The sequence below is a fragment of the Dendrobates tinctorius genome, unplaced genomic scaffold (assembly GCF_039654945.1).
Source record: "Dendrobates tinctorius isolate UK_male_01 unplaced genomic scaffold, ASM3965494v1 ptg000133l, whole genome shotgun sequence".
Taxonomy (NCBI): Eukaryota; Metazoa; Chordata; class Amphibia; order Anura; family Dendrobatidae; genus Dendrobates; species Dendrobates tinctorius.
The window spans coordinates 25208236-25230318 of record NW_027361801.1 but is presented as its reverse complement, the minus strand read 5'-3'; the positions used below and the strand labels follow the sequence as shown (position 1 = coordinate 25230318).

The 22083-nt window shown below is 43.1% G+C and overlaps 1 protein-coding gene across 3 annotated transcripts in view; it reads left to right on the top strand.

Annotated features, from left to right (window-relative positions):
- FGF13 (fibroblast growth factor 13) overlaps nucleotides 1–22083 on the top strand; it is a 509769-nt gene that overhangs the window by 385587 nt on the left and 102099 nt on the right. For 2 of the 3 annotated variants that reach the window (XM_073543570.1, XM_073543568.1), the window contains one exon: nucleotides 21532–21642. In XM_073543570.1, coding sequence (XP_073399671.1) covers nucleotides 21532–21642 — 111 coding nt within the window. Of the gene's footprint in view, nucleotides 1–19492; nucleotides 20560–21531; nucleotides 21643–22083 lie in introns of those variants that run through there. The other variant, XM_073543569.1, reaches the window with a different exon arrangement.

Below are 22083 nucleotides of genomic sequence, written 5' to 3'. Positions count from 1 at the left end.
GTATCACACATAGCGATATCACTAGCAATATCGCTATAACATCACAAAACCAGTGACGTTTTAGCAATATTGCTAGCGATATTGCTTAGTGTAAAACCCCCTTAAGGTCTTTACTAGGTGAAAGGGATTTATTGCAGAGAAGTCCATACATTCTGCTTGCTTTATATTCTCATTTTGTTTACCATGACTTGCTTCTAATCATTCTTCCCCTATTTAAACTTTCCTCTCTCCAGCAAACATGATTGCAGCAGCCAACTTTCTTTCTTTCAGACTCTACTGCCCGGTGCCAGCAATTGCACTGGTTGCTCGGTCACTGAGTTACTACTCTCCCCTACAAAGCTCTCGGCAATGCTTTACCACGTTGCATCTCCTTTTGCACATTTTTCTACTACAGTACCCATCCTTTATATTCATTCAATGATCTAAAATTGATATCCACCATGATACAAACTTACCACTCAAATTTTCAAACTTTACTCATGCTGCAGCAGTTATATGAAATGTGCTACACTAGAAAAGCAGGTTATTCCCAACATATACTGCTTTAAAATCACCCTAAAAGCACTTTTTTTTATATGCACTGGCATGTAAAAGTTTGGGCACCCCTCGTAAAAATTATTTTTATTGTGAACAGTTAAGCAAGTTGAAGATGAAATTAGCTCTAAAAGGCCTACAGCTACAAAAATGGGCTGATGCAAAAATTTGAACACACTTGAAGATTTATGTGCTCAGAAAAATGTGACCAAGGTTTCAGACCTTAATTAGCCTGTTAGGGTTGTGTTTTTTTTACTATCATCATTAGGAAAGGCCACGTGATGTAAATTTCTCAGCTTCATAAAAAAACAGCCTATTCTAACCTTATGCCAAAAGACAGCAGCCATGTGGAGGCCCACAAAGCAGGAGAAAGCTATAAGAAGATAGCAAAGCATTTTCAAGTTGCCCTTTTCTCAGTTCGAAATGTAGTTAGTAAATGGCAGTTACTGGATGAGAAGGTCTGGAAGACCAAGCAAAATTTCAGTGAGAGCTGCTCCAAGGATTGCTAGAGAGGCTAATTAGAACCCCCGCTTAACTGCAAAAGACCTTTAGAAAGATTGAGCATACTCTGGAATTGTGGTACATTGTTCTTCTGTTCAGAGACACCTGCACATATATGGCCTTCATGGAAGAGTCATCAGAATAAAACCTCTCCTGTGTCCTCACCATTAAATTCAGCATCAGAAGTATGCAAAAGAACATCTAAACAAGCCTGATGCATTCTGAAAACAAGTCCTGTGGACCGTTGAGTTTAAAATAGAACTATTTGGCCACAATAATCAAATGTATGTGTGGAGAGAAAAGGGCACAGAATTTCAGGAAAAGAACATATTGTCAACCATTAAGCATGGGGGCGGATCAATCATGCTTTGGGGTTTTGTTGCAGCCAGTGGCACGAGAAACATTTCACGGGTAGAGGAAAGAATTGATTCAATGAAATTTCAAAAAAATTCTTGATGCAAACATAACACCATCTGTAAAAGAGCAGAAATTGAAAAGAGGATGGCTTCTACAAATGTATAAACACACATCAAAATCCACAATAGACTACATGAAAAAGTGCAAGGTGAAGGTTTTACAATGGCCCTCACAGTCCCCTGATCTGAACATCATTGAAAGTCTGTGGTTAGACCTCAAAATAGTAAGCATGCAAGACGACCCATGAATCTCACAGAACTGGAAGAATCTTTCAAGGAAGAATGGATGAAAATCCCTCACACGAGAATTGAAAGACTCTTGGCTCGCTACAGAAAGTGGTTACAAGCTGTGATACTTTCAAAAGGGGTTGCTACTAGGTACTAACCATGCAGGGTGCCCAAACTTCTGCATTGACCCATTTTCCTTTTTTGTATTTTTTTAAAATGTAAAAGATTACATTATATATATTTTAGTTTGCCTAAAATACAAAGGAAATGTGTTATCTTTAACTTTAGGCCTTTTAGAGATCATTTCATCTGCAACTTACTTAACTGTCCACAATAACAGTAATTTTGACCTGGGGTGCCCAAACTTTTACATGCCACTGTAAGTAATGCACAGCAGTTCACTGGCCAACATTATTTTTAACTTTTTTTTCAACAGAAAGAATAATTAGGTAAAAGAAAGTATTCAAGAAATAACATAAAAAGGGGTACTCCCGTATCATACATTCATGGTACATCCACAGGAATAAAAGTGTGTTAGATGCGGGTCCACATCAATCTCAAAGATGGGTGCATTGTATTGCTGTTAGAATTTCCATACAAATCTACTATATAATTCTCTAATTCTGTCTATCTGTCTGTAACGGAAATCCTGTATCGCTGATTGGTCGCAGCCTATCGGCCGCGACCAATCAGTGACAGACGCGGTCCAGCCTCCCGCGTCGCTGATTGGTCGCGGCCTAATGTGCGGACGGTAGCCAGGGTCCGGAGGAGAGGAGACTCCTCCGGACCCTGGGTACCATTAATCTGTAAAAAAATAGAATTAAAATAAAAAATAGTGAGACACTCACCTTTGGATGGCTCCCGGACTTCCCTTCTCTAACCACACGCCCGGCATCGCCGTCCCAGTAATGCTTTGCGCCAAAGACCGCTGATGACATCACACTCTCGCGAGAGTGACATCATCTTCAGTCCTTCGCGCTAAGCCTTACTGGGACCGGAAGATGCCGAGGCAGGAGTGCGCGTGCTACATACTAGCAAAGGGGGTGATGGGACCATGCATACCAGGAAAGAGGGGTGAGGGTGACCATACATACCAGCAAAGGGGGGGACCATGAATACCAGGAAAGGGGGGGTGAGGGGACCATGCATACCAAGAAAGGGGGGTGAGGGGGACCATGCATACCAGGAAAGGGGAGTGAGGGTGACCACGCATACCAGCAAAGGGGGGTGAGGGGGACCACGCATACCAGGAAAGGGGGGTGAGGGGACCATGCATACCAGGAAAGGGGGGTGAGGGTGACCATACATACCAGCAAAGGGGGTGACGGGAGCATGCATACCATGAAAGGGGGATGAGGGGACCATGCATACCAGGAAAGGGGGGTGAGGGGGACCATACATACCAGGAAAGGGGGTGAGGGTGACCTTATATACCAGCAAAGGGGGGTGAGGGGACCATGCATACCAGGAAAGGGGGGTGAGGGTGACCATACATACCAGCAAAGGGGGGTGAAGGAACCATGCATACCAGGAAAGAGGGGTGAGGGTGACCATGCATACCAGGAAAGGGAGGTGAGGGTGACCATACATACCAGCAAAGGGTGTGATGGGACCATGCATACCAGGAAAGGGGGGTGACGGGACCATGCATACCAGGATAGGGGGGTGAGGGGTACCATGCATGTCAGGATTGGGGGGTGAAAGGACCATGAATATCGGGATTGGGGGGGTGAGAGGACCATGCATATCAGGATTGGGGGGTGCATTATTGCATTATTATTAAATCTTCATAAATAAACTACATACATATTCTAGAATACCTGATGCCTTAGAATCGGGACACCATCTAGTGAATTATAATTCCAACCATCTCTCCACTGAAAGCAGCATGTGTCAGGAATTGTTCTGTCTGCAGTCACTATATTAGACTGCAGACTTGTAAATTCTCACATCACAAGCACTGGGAGGATTCTTCAGTTCTGGTGCATATTCCCGGCCACATCCCGACTAGACTGTATCCGGCCTTACTCAATACCCTTGCACTGAGCGAGGCCGCACTCATCTAGTGGGCATGTGACCACATGTATGCAAAGCACAAACTTGCAGTCCCTCACCCGACACTAAAGCATCTTTACAGCAAGGAGTGCATGGGATGTGAGGATTCACAAGTCTGCTATCACAAAGAGTGACTGCAGGCTGCGGACAATCCCTTTAAAATATATTCCGGTCCTATGTGTGGGAACTGCATGAAGTATACATTTATGGTATATCTTGTACATACAATAAATGAACAGTATGAGAATACCCTTTTAATGACGCACATACAAATATTAGCTTTGTAGTAACTGTAGTTAGCCAGTGCCTGAGTATTTAGTATCATTTAGCCATATACAGTACAATGCACAGAACGACAGGGATTTTTAAAGATTCAGTCTTGTTTAGTGATGGTATTAATAAATGACTTGTTTTATATGCCGCATGCGTACTATTTGATTCTTCAGGAAAGTATATAAAACGCGTTAATTAGATTTGTTTTATCATTCCATTTAGATTCCAGATAAGATTGTGTATAAATAACATGTCTGCTATTATCATCAAGCAAAGCTGTACAAGCGCTAGATAAAAAATTATTGGGTTACATCAAGCTGCGATCGCATACTGGGGACTTCTATTACTCACATGATTGTTGTTAGTATTTTCTTTTTTTTTTCCGAAATTTCAAAACTAGTGCACATACCCTGTGAGTCGTGTTCTGCTTCAGGCATTTCTATCAGAATATGCAGTACACAGCGCAGGAGAAAAGCTCATGGGAGCTGCACCAAGCATACACAGGAAAAAAAAAACATACTACGAATCTAACATGGGCAGTGGCTGGCAAGCTTCTCATCAATGAGGAAGGCTTCTTCTACCAGTGGTCAGGAAAAGATAATATTTACTGTTAAAATATAGATGGAATATATTGTAACCGGCTGTAGGTGTTATTATAAGAATGGTGCCAATGCCCAGGGCCACCATCATCCCATTAAAATGATTTATAACACGACGTTCCTATTTAATCAGCATAAACAGACTTGAGAATCGACAGGGTGGGCCATGTATATGGATACACCTAAATAAAATGGTTGGTGATATCAACTTCCTGTTTGTGGCACATTAGTATATGGGAGGGGGAAAACTTCGAGATGGGTGGTGACCATGGTGGCCATTTTGAAGTCGGTCATTTTGGACATCCAGGCCTCTCTTGAACCCCTCGACTGAGTTTGCCATCACCACCTCCTCAGGCAAGGAATTCCAGATTCTCACTTCCCTAACAGTAAAGAATCCTCTTCTATGTTGGTGGAAAAACCTTCTCTCCTCCAGACGCAGAGAATGCCCCCTTATGACCGTCACCTTCCTTGGTATAGGGATGTGAGCAGCAGGGGGCCGTTCACAGGAGCACAGCGGTGCACATCTCTCTAAGCATATTCAGCACGCAGAGCGCGGGAGCGCTGCTTTACAAATCACCTTAAGCTCCACAGCTTATCGCTATATTGCCCTATCCCTATGGACTACACAGCAACGTATTGAATAAGGCTTTGGATAGGTCAAAATGTCCCTGAGTATAGTCACTCAAAATCTTTTTTTGGCTCGACAATTATTTTATTGTTGTCACCGAGTGTAATAAAATTGTTATTTATTTGCATCACCATATGGACAGAGTGTGCGGTGAATTTTATATTTTACCCTTTGCCACGACAGCACCCACTGGAGGTATCGGATCTGCCCCATTTGGAACAGGAAAACCTACAGAAAGATAAAAGGGGCGGTCCGCCTTTCCTCCTCAGTTTTGTTTCCTGTTCCCAGGGAATCACAGGATATCCTTCAGGAAGACATACCTGGGCCAAATGCACGCCACCTGTGCGGTATCCACGAGAACGGCAGGGGCTGCGGTCCAGAGGCAGCGTAGGGGGAGATTCCGTTAGACAGCTCCCCCCTCGTCTGACGGATGGCTGGTGATGACCGGGTCTGGGAAGGGCCGCCCGGTCTCACCTAGGAGCGCGCCAGGTGGCACCAGGTCGCAGGGGCCACCGCTGCAGGAGCGGTAAGTGAACCAGTGGCGCGAAGAGAAAAAAAAAAGAAGCAGCAGCGGTGGCGGCAGCGTGGGGAGAGGCGCAGGCCACACACAATGGCGGCGGCGCGATAGCCGGCCGGCGTGGATGCTCCTAAGCCCCGGAAGTAATGAGTGAACTTCCGGGGCACGATGGCTGGGAAGTGCGACTGCGCATGCGTGAGTAAACCCGGGGAGGAGGAGCGACTTCCGGACTGAAAAAAAAAAAGAGGCTATTTTAAGAAGCGCCGCGGGCTAGAGGCAAAAAGCCATGTCGTCTCCAGGGGAAGTACACGCTCCAGCAGGGGACTCTGCGGGGGGCAGCTCCTCCAGGGACCGCGCTACCAGGACAGACACCGCTCACAGGAGCGAGGTGGGAGAGTCAAGACCCAGGACGGGGTCTCAGCCTTCTGATCCGGTAATTAAGGCTTCACTGGGTGAGTGTGCAATACACATACTCTACCTATTAAGCTGACCTCTCCTCCCTCCCCCCCTCTCCTTTGGGCATGTCTCCCCTCTTCCAGATGAAGAAGAAAGAGAAATCCAAACATAAAGAATGCACTTTATGCGCTCAGCCTCTCCCTGATTCCTACCCTAAAAAGCTCTGTAAGCAGAGCACCAGAGAAACTAGACAAGGGTCGGCAGTATCATCAAAAGACATTCAGGCCATAATTAGGGAGGAGATACAGGCTATCACCCATGCCAGTACTCCCTCAGAGACTAGGAGCAAAACACAAGTGACCCTCAGCTTAGAGTCAGAGGAAGAACAGGGGATAATCTCTGATTCCTCACATCGTCATCATCATCATCAGACATTGAGGGACGTTCATGTTTTCCCCTAGATAGTGTGGATAACCTGGTCAAATCCGTGAGGAACACTATGGGGTGTGAGGAGACAAAGGGCTTCCAAAATGCACAAGAAATAATGTTTGCGGGGTTGGCGGAAAAGAAAAGGAGAGCGTTTCCAGTAATACCGACAGTTAAGGCCCTAATAGAGAATGGGAAAAACATGATCAAAGAAGTTTTCTCCCATCGGCCTCCAAGAGGAAATACCCGTTTAGCGATGACGAGCTATTAAAATGGACCAAAGTTCCAAAGGTTGATGCCGTTGTAGCCTCTACCTCGAAGCAATCTACTATTCCGGTAGAGGACGCAGGCTTATTGGCGGACCCGCTAGACCGTAAAGTGGAGTCATCATTAAAAAGGTCTTGGGAGTCTACCACAGGCATTTTTAAGCCAGCAGTAGCCAGCACGTGCACTGCCAGGTCTATGCTCGTATGGTTGGACCCATTAGATCAACAAATCGAGCAGGAGGTGTCTAGGGAAAAACTACGGGCCGCTATTCCATTAATTAGAGGGGCGGCAGCCTTCATGGCCGATGCATCGGCAAACACCCTGCGGCTGGCAGCAAGATTGGCTGGTCTTGTTAACAACGCCAGGAGGGCACTATGGATGAAGAACTGGAAGGGGGACGCGCAATCAAAATCTAAGATTTGCGCAACCCCATGCGAGGGTGAGTTTCTCTTTGGGAAAGCCCTAGATAACATACTCGCCAAAGCAAAAGAAAGGAAGAAGGCCTTCCCTGATTCATCTATCCCTTTCTACAGGAGAGCCTTTAAAAGGCGGCCATTTGGGAGAAGGAGACAAGCGGACAGATCAACTAGATGGCCCACAAAGGAAGAGAAGCAAAAGGGTAGCATGTTTAGAGGTGCAACATTCCGAAAGGAAAATAAATATTGAAAAATCAGTCCCCCCAGTAGGGGGTAGACTAAAGTTTTTTTCTTCAAAATGGGAACAAATAACTTCAAGTCCATAAGTTTAATTAAAGAGGGAATGAAGATAGAATTCCTTCAAATCCCTTACGATTCCTTTATCATGACCCGCCTTAACTCTATAGTACAACAAAAGGCCCTCGAAGTAGAAATTCGGAGCCTACTATCCAAGGGGGTTTTAGTAGAAGTCCCAGAGGGACAAGAGGGTAGAGGTTTCTACTTTCCTTTATTTTTAATTTCCAAACCAGATGGTACGTTTAGGACGATCATAAATTTGAGGAAGCTTAATATGTTCATAAAAAATTATAAGTTTAAAATGGAATCAATCAGATCCACCATAAAACTTCTTTTTCCAAACTGTGTGATGGCAGGGATTAACTTAAAAGATGCTTACTATCATCTTTCTATTCATAATAGATACCAAAGGTACCTAAGGGTAGCAGTGTTATTCGAAGGCAAGATCCGTCATTTTCAATATGCGGCCATGCCTTTCGGCCTCTCTACAGCGCCAAGGATCTTCACCAAAGTGATGGCAGAGGTGATGGCCTATCTTCGTCAGAAAGACACTCTAATCGTGCCTTACCTAGATGACTTCCTAGTTATCGGGAACTCAGTCACCCAGTGTACCAGACGTGTGGCTGACGCGGTCTCATCTTTGCAGGATCTAGGCTGGATCATCAATTTCCAGAAGTCCAGACTCGTTCCTCATTCCCATCAGATGTTCTTAGGGTTCCAGTTAGACTCTACAACCCAGAGATGTCTATTCCCTCAGGTAAAGATTACGCTCACAAAAGGAAAGGTGGAGGCAGCCATAAATAGACCACATATGTCTCTGAGAGGGGCAATGTCGCTATTGTGGTCGCTCTCTTCCTGTGCCCCAGCAGTCCAGTGGGCCCATTATCACATCCGCACAATGCAGCATCAGATCCTCCAAGAGGACAGGTGACATAGTGGTCACCTCGAGAGCAAGATAACCTTATCACAGGATGTCTTGGCTTCTCTAGAATGGTGGCTAGAGGATAACCATCTGTCCGCAGGAGTCCCATGGGTTATAGGACCATCGTGTATCCTGACCACCGATGCTAGCCCCCACGGCTAGGGAGGCCATATGGTGAATAGCTTTTGTCAAGGATGGTGGAATAGAGATGAACGGGGCTAATCGTCTAATTTATAAGAACTGATGGCGGTATATTATGCTCTACACCATTTTCTTCCACAGCTCCAACAGAGGCATGTCAGGATCCTATCGGACAACACCACCACAGTAGCCTACATAAACAGACAGGGAGGTACTCGATCAGAGACTCTGATGTCTTCTGCAGGAAGAATCTTAAACTTAGCCGAAAGTTATTTGTTGTCCCTCTCTACCCTCCATATCAGGGGAGAGAACAACCAAGAGGCAGACTTCTTAAGCCGACACACACTTCGGCAAGGGGAGTGGTGCCTCAATCGCCGAATCTTCAAGGCCATATTAGCTCTTTGGGGGCAACCTCAGGTGGACCTCTTTGCCACGAAAGAACAGACAGATAAAAGCATTTGCCTCCCTGTTCCCGTCAGATCATCCAGACATACTGGATGCCCTCCAAGCCTCATGGAAATTCAACCTGGCATATGCCTTCCCTCCGATAATCCTCCTACCACAGGTCATTCGGAAGATCAGAGAGGACAAGGCAAGAGTAATTTTGATAGCACCATTCTGGCCCAAGAGACCATGGTTCTCATGGCTACGAACCATGTCGGTGTCAGATCCTTGGGTTCTCCCTTCGATTCCCAACCTACTCTCCCAGGGCCCGTTTTTCCACCCCCAGGTGGACAATTTACACTTGACGGCGTGGAATTTGAAAGGCAGCTACTAAGATCAAGAGGGTTTTCTGAGACACTGATTGCTACGCTCCTACAGAGCAGGAAGCAGTCCACTACCCAGAAATATGCAAGAATATGAAAAAAATTTCTGCAGTTTCATACAGCCCCTCATACCACAGAAATTCAGATAGTTCCTATCTTGGAATTTCTACAGAAAGGGAAGGACTTGGGCCTGGCAGTAAACATGCTAAAAGTCCAAGTGTCCGCATTAGGGGCACTGTACGGCCACAATATAGTGGGAAATAAGTGGATATCACGATTTATCACAGCTTGCGAACGAATGACTCCAGTTAGCATACCTGCAATCCCTGCATGGGACTTAAATCTGGTCTTGGACGCCCTTATGGAAGAGCCCTTCGAACCAATAGACACGATATCCCTGAACTGCTTGTCAGTCAAGACGGCCCTCATAGTAGCACTAACGTCTGCTAGGAGAGTGAGTGATATCCAGGCTCTATCCATAGACCCACCCTTTTTCCAGATATACCAGGATAGGTTAATATTAAAACCAGACCCCTCATACCTGCCTTAGGTTTCAACAAAATTCCATAGATCTCAAGAAATACTCCTCCCGACCTTCTTTGGAGATCCCTCCACTCCGGAGGAGCAGAAATTCCACACCTTGGACGGTAAAAGAACTGTCCTAAAATATATTGAGAGGTCCAGGAGCTGGAGGCAGTGTAGGGCTCTTCATATCTTTTCAGGGCTGTAAAAAAGGGTACGGAGTCACGAAGAGCACCATATCCCGATGGATCAGGGATGCCATTCGCTTAGCCTACTCTGTGAAAAATGAAGATCCTCCGGAGAACATCAGAGCACACTCCACCAGAGCAGTGGCAGCCTCCTGGGCCGAGAGGGGAGACGTTCCAATCGAGGCCATATGTAAGGCGGCAATTTGGTCAACCCCTTCTACCTTCTATAATCACTATAGGCTTGACCTTTCATCTACTTCAGACTTAAGCTTTGGCAGGACTGTCCTTGGCACGGTGATCCCACCCAGGTGATGGTCTCTGGAATCTATCCAGTGGGTGCTGTCGTGGCGAAGGGTAAAAAGCCGGATTACTTACCGGTAATGCCCTTTTAATGAGTTCACGACAGCACCCGCTCACTTCCCTCCCTACTAAGATATCAATAGTAAAAATGTATCTGCTAAAGATGAATAAGTAAAAATTTAGAAGTACAAAGACATTGCCTAACCCTTGGCGGTCCTTCTGGTACTCTGAAATACAACTGAGGAGGAAAGGCGGACCGCCCCCTTTTATCTTTCTGTAGGTTTTCCTGTTCCAAATGGGGCGGATCCGATACCTCCAGTGGGTGCTGTCGTGGACTCATTAAAAGAGCATTACTGGTAAGTAATCCGGCTTTTCACCTTTCGTGGTATAAACAGATCCTCGGATCTGTTATACAGTAGTTTTAGGGCGAATATATGGAAGCCTGATTTTAACACAGTATTGGATTATTTTTATAGTAGTTAATGCTTCTCCTTTACTGTATATGTGTCCATTTTATTTTATTATATTTAATACAAAGTCTTCTATTGGCTGGCTAAACATGACAGAGCTGATGACTCATAGCACATGCGCAGTAGAGCTACAGGAACACCAGATACAGCGTTTTCAGCGTTCATGGCGTCCTCCATGTGGTGGTATGTAAACTAAAGGGATATTATATGAGACACTGTGTTATTGTATAACTGATATGAGTGATGAGCAATTATATAACCACTATGGAAATGGAGCTCAGTATAAAGCACAAAGATTGTAAAAAGCACAAAGCACTTTTGGCACTATTTGCACATGTGGATCCTATTGACTATAATAAAAGAAACTGTATGCACTTAAATGTATTTTTGTAATGTAAAATGATTGGCACTATTAAGAGATTGTTATATGGTCTATAAATAGACACTTCTTTGTAATACCCACTGCTTGAGAAAGGCTCAGTTGAGCTGAAACGTTGCCTTGATATGTGGGCTGAATAAACTCACTACCACTTGAAAGATTTACTATGGAGTGCTGCCTTTATTTGGAATGAATATTCCATTTTATTTTAGCTATAATATTTTAGTCATTTTTTTATAACTTGTTATCCTTTCCCTGCTTCCAAAAATGAAAGAAGAATAAAAAATCTTTTGCTGGGAGCATTCAAGTATTTTGATCTAGCTCTGGAGTTAAGCCGCCCATGCACATTAGATAGCTGTCGGGAGAACGATTGTTCGGCTGACACAGTTATCTATCCTATCTTCACTCTTTATGGGAAAAGCTCAGCTCAGCTCAGCTGAGCACTTCTTTGTTCTCTGAAAGAGGCTTATCTCAATGCAAAACTAAAGGCCCCGTCACACATAGCGACGCACAAGCGATCCCAACAACGATATGACCTTGCCAGGTTCGCTGGTGTGTCGCTACATGATCGCTGGTGAGCTGCCAAACAGGCAGCTTCACCAGCGATCAGCACAAGCGAAATGGAGAGAGACGCACCTCGCTTAGTTATCCACTGTGTACCTTAGTTACCAGCGCGCTGGTGCAGGGAGCTGGTAACCAAGGTACACATCGGGTTTCTAAGCGGCGCGCGGCACTTAGAAACCCAATGTGTACCTTGGTTACCAGCTCCCTGCACCAGTGCACTGGTAACTAAGGTACACATAGGGTTTCTAAGCGCTGCGCGCCGCTTAGAAACCCTCTGTTTACCTTAGTTACCAGCTCCTGCTCGCTGATCGCTGGCCTCCCGCCTGTCACACGCAGCGATGCATGCTGGCCAGCGGGAGACCAGCTATCAAAAAATGTCCAGGCCATTCCAGGACGATCAGCGATAACCAGCAGGGTGGCCGGTCGCTGGTCGGTGTCACACACAGCGATCTCGCTGTTGTGACTCAGCAGCGATCTCACTAGTGAGATCACTGTGTGTGACGGGGGCTTAAGGTTTCAGGAGTTGGAATACCAACAAGCTAATTGTCTCTCTTTCTTTCTCGTCAACATCTGTTGGGGGAGACTTAGGAGACCGTCATGCTCGTTAAACTGTTGGATGACCCAAAAGGAATGAGTTCAGCTGACTTTTATCTAATATATATATATTGGTCCTCCCCACTCTCACCGGAATATGATGTATTTCTGAGGATAATCTTCCCTCAAACTGTTGTACTTAAGTTGATGTTGCTTTTGTACTCACTGGAGATAAGCCACTGCTAGATGATGGTAGTGGCTGTCTCATATAGAACAAGGGAACATCTAAGCGAGTGTTCCTCTATGGGGAAGTTGGGCGAGAAATCTCTCTACCAAACAATCGTTCATCCAACTAGCTATCTTATTTGTTTGGGGATGTAACTGTTCTGTAGCAGCTTGCTTCTCTGGCTCTTGATGTTCATAAGTCCCAACCAGAAGTTGTTCCGATGGGACTTTTTCTTGCAGGCTTTATACTATTCCAAATTTGAATTGATTTTGCAAATTGACCAACTTCTCTTTACAATTCTGAGCCTTGTCTATTATACCCTTGAACAATTACATGTTGAAAACATCATTTTTCTCAGTAGCTTGGTCCAACCTCAAAAAACAAGAATTAGTACCGTATTTTTCTGCTTAAGCTGAGTCGATGGGATGGAATATAAAAATTACAGAAAATATTACGCATACAATGAGGGATGTTTTCTTTTTATCGGGGGCCTCTGTGCAAAGATGTCTTATTATCTACAGTATAACATACAAAGTAAGAGATATTTGCATTCTGTATAGTAAAGCATGCTGCACTCTGGAAATAAAGTACTCAATCATATGTAATCAATACTGTCCAATGGGATAATGCTGCCATAACAGAGAATTAAAATGGCCACTTTATGACTAAGCAGTGCTCCGCTGAAATGTTATTAATCAGTTAAGTAATTGAAATAATTTACCAATTGCGATGTCATGAAAATATCGAGTCAGATCTAAAAGGAAAGTGGAGCCCATGAGACAAGATATGAAAGGTAATATATGTAAGCGGACAATCAATATTTTAAATGGGTCTTTTACTAAATAAAATGAGCGGTATTTCACAGAAAGTGTACGTTAATTTCTGTAGAAATATTAGTCTGCGATTTCTTGTGTTGCAGCTATCAGACATTTATGACATATCCTGACGTTATCAATGACCGAGATGAGACAATACCTTTTAATGTAAATACCGCAATTCTTCTCTGTGGGTGCGGCCATGCTTTCATTGGCCAAAGTCAGAGAAGAAAAAAGCCCAGTTGGTTGAAAAGAAAATTTGCATCATTATTACCATGGAGGTAACTTGAACAGAGGAGCATAGAAGAGTAGGAAAACTGTTCTAGAATCAGCACCTACTGGAGGAGGTGCTCAGTTTAAACTAACAAATCCAGTGCCACATACTTTTTCACCCCTTCATGACATATGGCACACTTGCAAGCCGAGCCCGCATTTTTCCCTGCACATGACAGCTGATGTAATCAGCCATCATGTGCCTTTAATTGTCAATTTCTGACAGCGGCATTTAACACTTGCCAACAGGGGATGTGCGTCGTGATCTTGGGTTGCTGATGGGTTGTCATGATAGCCGAGGGTATATTGCCTATTATTACTATTCTCCTCTAAGTTCTTGCCTGTGCCCGGTGTTCATAGGAGATGGTGCTTTAAGTTATACCTAGTAGCGCTAATGCACTGTTATGCATAGTACAAGCAATCAGACGATTGCAGCTTTAAGTCCCCTTAGGGGACTAACAGTAAATAGTTTTAAAAAAAAGTTTTTAAAAGTAAGAAATAAAAAAAAGTTCAAATCACCCCCTTTTGCCTCATTAAAAGTAAAACAATTAAAATAAATTCACATATTTGGTATGTTTGTAAAAGTCTGAACTATCAAAATATAAAATAAATTAATCCAATAGGTAAACGGCGTAATGAAAAACAATCAAAATGCCAGAATTAGGAGGTTATCAAAACATTGCAGCTACTCCAAAGTGGTATTAGCAAAAACGTCAGCTCTGTGCACAAAAAAATAAGACCTCACCAAATCCTAAAAAATAAAAACTCTACGTGTCTCAGAATATGGCGACGAAAGCAACATTTTCTTTCACCACTTAAATAAAAAAAAACCTGGTCATGTTTGGTATCTGAGTGCTCGTGGTGACCTGGAGAATCCTACTGCCTGGTTAGTTTTACCATATGGTGAACTTGGTAAATAAAACAAACAAACAAAAAAAAAAACTGTTGTGAAATTGTCTTTTTTTTTGCAATTTCAACGCACTTTAAATTATTTTGATAGAATGAATAGTGTCATACCACTAAAAAACAAGCCAACATATGGCTATATTGACTGAAAAGTATAAAAGTTATAGCTCTTGAAAGAAGGGAAGGAAAAAATGAGAATAAAAAAATGGAAACTGGCTGTGGAGTGATAAGGTTAAGTTGATATTATTTTACTTCATTGCAAAATCATTCAGGGGTCCTGACTGATGATTTACCAATATGGAATCCAGATATTTCTTATGGCAAATTTGTCTGAACAACAAGAATTCTGGGTAAGATACAACAAAATTAGTTTTTTTGTAAAATCCTTTTTTCAACTTTTTGTGACTGCCCCCCAGACTACAGACTGCATTGACGTCTACGAAATGAGGAATTGAAATTCCTCGTTTGTAGTAATTTAAGCCCCCCCATACACATTAGACTAATGTCAGCAGAACCAGCCGACATGAAGAGGTTTGGCCAGCACTCTAATCTGTATGGAGATGTCAGCCAACTGATAGTCAGGGGAGATGTAGATTGGGCATGTCCAATTTCAGACTGATGATCGCTTTGTTCTGTGAGAGATAAGCTGCTGCCAAAGATGTCTGTCTGTGTCTTTCTCATAGAGGACACAGGAGCTCTAGGCCGAACAAGCACTTCTGTGTATTGGAGAGACCTCAGAAATGGCTGTTGGACGAACAATCAGCCAAAGCATCATTCGGTCAACAGCCATCTATTGTGTATGGCCGGCTTTACTGTCTCGATGAAGCGATCAGTGAAATACATGGAGCATTATGCTTCTCTACATGGCACTTTAGCAATGGTTATCTATGTCTATAAAACAGTTTCTGTTTCCAATCCTCACAGTCATTATATTAACATTTTCTATATATTTCACTGTTTACACATGAGTTACCTTTCTATAGATTCAGCTTTTCTCCTCCAACTTGTGGATTTCCAGCCATTGCAACACTATAGGTTCCAGAATTTCCAGTAATTATTAATCTTTCATGGCATGCTGGAACTTTTAGTTTCACAACAGCTAAAAATACACAGGTAGAAGATCACTGAAATAAATGGCGATATTTCTGTTACCTTATCTTGCATTGGCACACACACTTTGGGCTTATTCCCAACACTGCTGCTCTGCCGCCAAAAGGCATAGATTCAGCCAAGCATGTCTCTGCAGAGATAGGAATGAGAGGGGGGAGGTTGTCTCACAATGACTGGATGCCAGAGCCAACAAGAAGGAGGGAGAAGGAGAATCCTAACCTAGACGAATGACTAGGAGACCAAAACATTACTTACATGAAAGCTAATATTACTGGAGAGAAGCAGTTTTTACCTGAATGAGGCAGGAGCACAAATGATGGAGGTAATGAGAAACATTACTTACCTTCCCTGCATACACTCCTCAGCAATGAAAATGTAATGCCAAGAAGGAAAATGAGTGGAATCATAAAAATCACAGGATGGATATGTGGCGCCCCAGGAGTATGGTCGCCACAGTGGCTTTGCCTTCCTCCAGGGAGGGTAATGCCAGGCTTGGAAGCAGTGAAGGGTCTCTCTCGCAGTTAACCTATACATGCAACACAATTCCACTCCAGGCCAGCAGGGGGGACTCTGAATCGGAATTGAAGGAAGGAGTGCTCTCTGAGGGCCAAGAGGAAGGAGTGGTCAGTTACTGTGAGGAGGTCCACGTGTGCAGATGTGTGGAGAGAAGCTGGAGGTTGAGCTGAGGAAAGAGATCTCCCTCACAGTGAAAGCGCATGAACTGGAGCCTGGTCTCCACGGTTGTACGGATACTAACGGTCCTGCAACAGACACCAGATGAGTAGGAGGCTGTAAATACCCTACCCCCATCTAAGACTTGGAGGCACAACAGCACGGAGTGAGCCAAGAGAGGAATAGCGGCTACAGCTGTCTGCCATACAAGGAGTGCTAGTAGAAGAGAATTGAGAGGAACTTCAGTGTAACTCAGTACTAGGAGTACTTCACTCAAATAAGCGCTAGGAAGGAGACTGCACAGCCCATCTGCTCAGAGAGAATCCCTGAGTTGCTTCCAGGCTAGCCTGCTCCGGTACCATCTGTAATCAGGACCCTGGACTGCATTTATCAAGTAAAGGTACAGAAATTGCACCCCGCTGTGTCTTTGTCTGCTTCCTACCCTTCCGGCACTGCTACATCCCCGTGCCAGCCACATCTACACTGCCCTGGGACGACAGCTTCACCTGTAGGGAGCTTTTACATCTTTGCTGCACCATACCATCAGTCCCAGTGGATCTGCATGCAGCGTCGGCTTAACATCTCACTTGCCGAACACCACAGGTGGCGTCACGAACTATTCCATTAACTACATTCCACCATTCAAACTTCCCATATTAATTGGGCGCCCAGGGCCACGGACCGGGTCACCGCTGCTGTGACACATCCCGCCGACACCGGCCCAGTACCGAGTACCCGACAGCCCTGGGAGGGCGGCTCAGATAGACATGTAAATAATATGCAAATGATGAAAAATGGAAAGAAAATTTTCAAAACATCTCAATTTTTTCAGTGTTGTGTATGAGCACCACACACACACAAATCTTCACACTTATGGAGCTTGACTCCTATTAATGATGTTATTAATTGTTGTCTGAGTAATATTTTGCCGCCTTGAGTGCACTTGAGCAAATCATCAAGATCCGCTGCTGGCAGCTCTTTTGCAATTGCCGAAAAATAATGTCCCAGATATGCTTGATGGAAGACAAGTCCGGTGACATGTCCGGCCATGATAGCTTGTTTATGTCAGTCACAGTAACACGAGCAACACGCGGTCTGGTGTTTTTGTGTTGAAAAGCGGCTCCTGGGACACTTCAGAGAAATAACTGTACCACTGGCTTCATGACCAAATCAAATATAACATTGTTCATTACCTTCAATGAAGAATAGAGGGGTCCAGTCCTTGGAGTAGTGGTTTCCTTATGATTTTCATTATTCAACCACGTTTCCTTTTTGGATTTGTAATTTCAATTTTGAGAAGTGTATAATACTTTAAAAGAACAGTCAAGTTGTCATTTTTATTACCTTTTCTAATACATTTTTTGCAACCACCAACATCATACAGCATTTTGTGGTCATGATTGCAGGTCAATAAACTTTATTGTTCTGCAACATGTGAATTTATTCTTAGAAGGAAAGATTCATCAGTTCCTCTCACCAGTTAAGATTTTATATCTAGTTATTGTAAATGATATTCAGTGGCAAAGCTGAAGACTTAGCCTTTAGGAAATTAGTAGCAACTTCAGTGAGAGCAGTTTTAGTGGAATGGTAAAATAAAAACTGTAAAGTTGAAACCAACAAATTTGGCAGAATCGGACTCTCACTAAACAGCATTAGCACAAAAAGAGGACTTGAAAATCCTCCAAAAATTCAAAAATACAGCAAAAAAGGCAGAGATGCTTACCTGCTCAGGACTCACCTCTAATGCTTGATGAGACTGTTGTCAAATGAGTCTGGCAGTGGCTTTCTCCACTCTTTTCATAGAGAACTCATCAACGCTCACTTGTCATTTTTTAAAGGTGTAAATATACCTTAATTTATCAAATCGGTGAATGAGGAGCAGATGATTTGAGACTTCAAGGTGGACGTGTTCAGAAAAATGGGATTCTGTAAGTCAACTGATAGCAGTGGGTTAGTGATATTTGGCATGAGAAAAATATTGCAGCATTCTGTGATTTGCAGCCAAAATTGGCTGGCATTCACTCATTCAAGTCTCTGGGTGCCTAGAAATCATCGGACTGCACTCGGATGACCGTGGAGTGCAGTCCAGATACACAGACTTACAGAATGGAGAAGATGGAGACATTTTCTCCATCTTCTCCTCATAGTGTGCTCCAATTCTCACATCTGAGAGAATCAGATCGCATTAAGCTGACACTCTAGTCAAACTTAGATCAGAGATTGATCTGAGTGTTATTACCATAATCAATCCAATTCTCTTGCATGAGAGACTGTTCACTCGTGTGCCCATAGCTTTATTCTATGTATCAAATACAGATCAACTGGATGGACAAAGTTGGAGATTCCTAGTAGCGTCATCTCCCTGCATCACTTCATTATAGAAGATATTGACATAAGGCATAGCGTTCATGCTACAAACTTCCCTACGTTCTGTTAACTGCATCTAATAGTCATCTAATTTATTTTATAATAATTAATAAAAATAATAATACATGGAATGAACTGTGCACCTGACCTCCTATAAAATGGAGCTTTTTGACTGGCTCCCACATTTATACTGGCTTTGATAGCTTCCTTGATCAGGAGCACTAGACCATGTGATGTGATAACTGCATGGCATTACGGTGAAGCCCTTATGGATGTGTCTGATGCCAAAAGCCTGCTCTCTGAGTCTTCAACATTGTGTGAAATGAGCCTCCCGAATCAAATCACAAATCAGTGTTTGAATTCATGGGCACCTGCAAATTTCTGGAAACTCAACTCAAAGCTGACCCTCAGTAGATCGATCCGCTCATCTCTGTCAGAGGTGTAAATTCAGTTATCTTCTGGCTGCAATGGTTAAACATTTGGACATCAAGTAATGTGCAATGCAGATCTTTATATATTCCTACATCTTGTGTAATGGTTATAAATGATCTTCACTTGGTATGATTTAATTTCATAAGAAATGCATATAGATGTCTGGAGTTACTCTGGCTGGCAAAATATCACTGGGAAAAAGATGCATTCAGAGCCATCGTTAATAATCCCTTTTGAGGAAGAACTAGGCAGGAAAATTACACCAACCAATCAGAGCTGTGTCCCTGGCAGCCAATCCCACCATCTCTGCAAAGAACCATAAAGGATCTTTTTCTGTCCCAAGTCCAGATACTCAATTACCATTTTTTAATCTGTCCTGGTAAAGAAGGAGTCAATTATCAATTAATTCAAACTACCATTCACTCTCCGGGAGGTGGCTCTTCAGAGCAGGTTCCCTTCCTCAACACATAGCTCATCCTGACCTGCCATCTCCAGCCTTTCTGTAGAGGTAGAAAAGACTGCAACACAAATTCATACCGGACTCTGATCAACAAATGGAAGAACTGAGCTGTAAATGCTTTCCTTGTGCTCAGTAAAAGTAACCAGATGTTTGTGGATGACACACAATAGGATGTTGGTCAGAGCTATTCTGTATTTCATTGAAAAAAGGAGTGGAACAACCCATCTGCATCTCCCTCGCTCCCTCTTTCTCTCTCGCACACACACAGTTACAAGTGGCTTCATTGCCTGAAGACTGAGTCTGCAGCTGCTGCATTGAACACGGCTTTCTTGGAATACAGAAAAGGCTCATTTTTATCTAGTGTGACCCAAAGAAGAGAAATGCATCAGCTGCAAGCAAGAGACGTGAGCTGTATCCATAATTCCAGAATGGAAGTGCAAAGAACAGACCATTGTCTCTTCGAGGTCAAGCCCATACTGCAACGCTGGTCAATAATTTTGCTTTAAAACTCATTGATAAAAAGATCAGGACAATAGGACAATCTGAAGGCTGATGGTCACCGTACGTCAGAGGGCTTCAAAAAGTTGTCAATATTCATATGGGAGAGAAGTGAGTCAGGATACATTTCCACCAAGACAGACCTAAGGAAAATCAATGGTGCAAATGTCAACTTTCTTAGCCTCCTGAAGATATAATCTCCATTTTTGATCTTGCGGCATTCACAGTATATTTTTGAGAACAGTTTTTTTTTCCTGTTGGTAAACATTAGCCATGGCTGCCGCTATTGCCAGCTCACTGATTAGGCAAAAGAGACAAGCTCGAGAAAGGGAAAAATCCAATGCATGCAAATGTGTTAGCAGCCCCAGCAAAGGAAAAGGAAACTGCGAAAAAAATAAACTCAATGTCTTCTCTCGGGTCAAACTGTTCGGTTCTAAAAAGAGGAAAAGACGACGACCAGGTTTGCCACCTTCTTATGGTCTACCTTCATTCATCAGTCATGCTTCATCAAGAATTGGATTTGTGTAGCCTTGATGTTGGTGATTTATCTTAATGGGCTTCTATATATCACTTGTATGATTTCACTGGGGTGCGCCATTATGATATTAAAGGATCTATAGGCAAAGTAGATGATGATGATAAGTTAATGTACAGGGCATGGCTTCTTGTATCTGATTGCAGGGTGTTGGATATTCTCGAGATTGGCAGACTATTTGCAATTAATTATCAGTATTTTTCTTCTGTATCATCCAAAATAAGTGGGAATCCATGATCTCATTAATTCTAGAATTTTACCATCACACTAGTATAGACAGGACTTATTAGCTACCGCATTGTTCACCTATAATATAGAGTCCAGACTGGTGATCTTAATATTGACATTTGATAATATCGCTTCTACGCCAAAGCAGCTAGAATTACACATAGCTACTATTATTTCCATGAGGGTATCAATCAAACCTTCCCTCTTGCTGTAAACATATTATTTAACATTCACGGTTTTCATTTCAGCAGCAGCTTGTTACGCAAGGAAGGGAATTCCCTTTGCCCGTCGTGTTTATTTCATAAATCATAATAAGGAAATTCTGTTTTATTTCTTTCCTCTTTTGGGTATTGACACAATAGTCAGATGGGAACATATATAATTTGTAATATACAGATGTAGAAAAGTTAAGATTTTTATTAATTTAGGTGTTTTACATTTCTTTCTACTTATGTTTTGATCAACATCTAGTGAGCTCTATGACATCTGTAGTGGAGGAGTGCCTCATTTTTTCAATAAACCATTGATGTATGACTTTCTGGGGACCTTTTCAGTGCAGGTCAATGATGAGTAATCTGTATGTTAATCTTGATTCTGTACTTGATATATAACCTGTGATACAATGAGAAAGTAGTCCTAATCTATCCCTCCTATTATGTTTGCTTACAGAGCCTCAACTCAAAGGTATAGTCACAAAACTCTATAGCCGGCAAGGCTACCACTTACAGCTCCAAGCAGATGGCACAATCGATGGCACAAAGGAGGAAGAGAGCAGTTACAGTAAGTAGCTCTTAACCTTCTTTTCATCACTGACTATATCTACATGCTTTATTCTGACACTGTGCATGGACGTTTTTGGCCACAGAGCCATAGAGATGGGTTGAAAATTTCCAATGCACAAAAAAGTAAAAAATGTGATGTTATTACGACAAAGAAAAGCTAAATAACAGGGCGATGTTGTTGCCATCTAGGAGAGAATCAAATATTATCTCCATGGAGATTTGGCGATGTCCTCTACATTGTAGCACATTTCATCAAAAGGACATATATTCACCCACACATCCTGCCAATAATAGATTGGTTCCCACTTCACTTCCAACCAGTTATTACTTTAACCCCTTCTTCCTCTGAGGAGCGTATACACATAGACACAGCTGAACGTCCAGACGTCACCAACATCCAATGGGGTTAATAATGCCTAATGCCTAATTTAAAGTAATC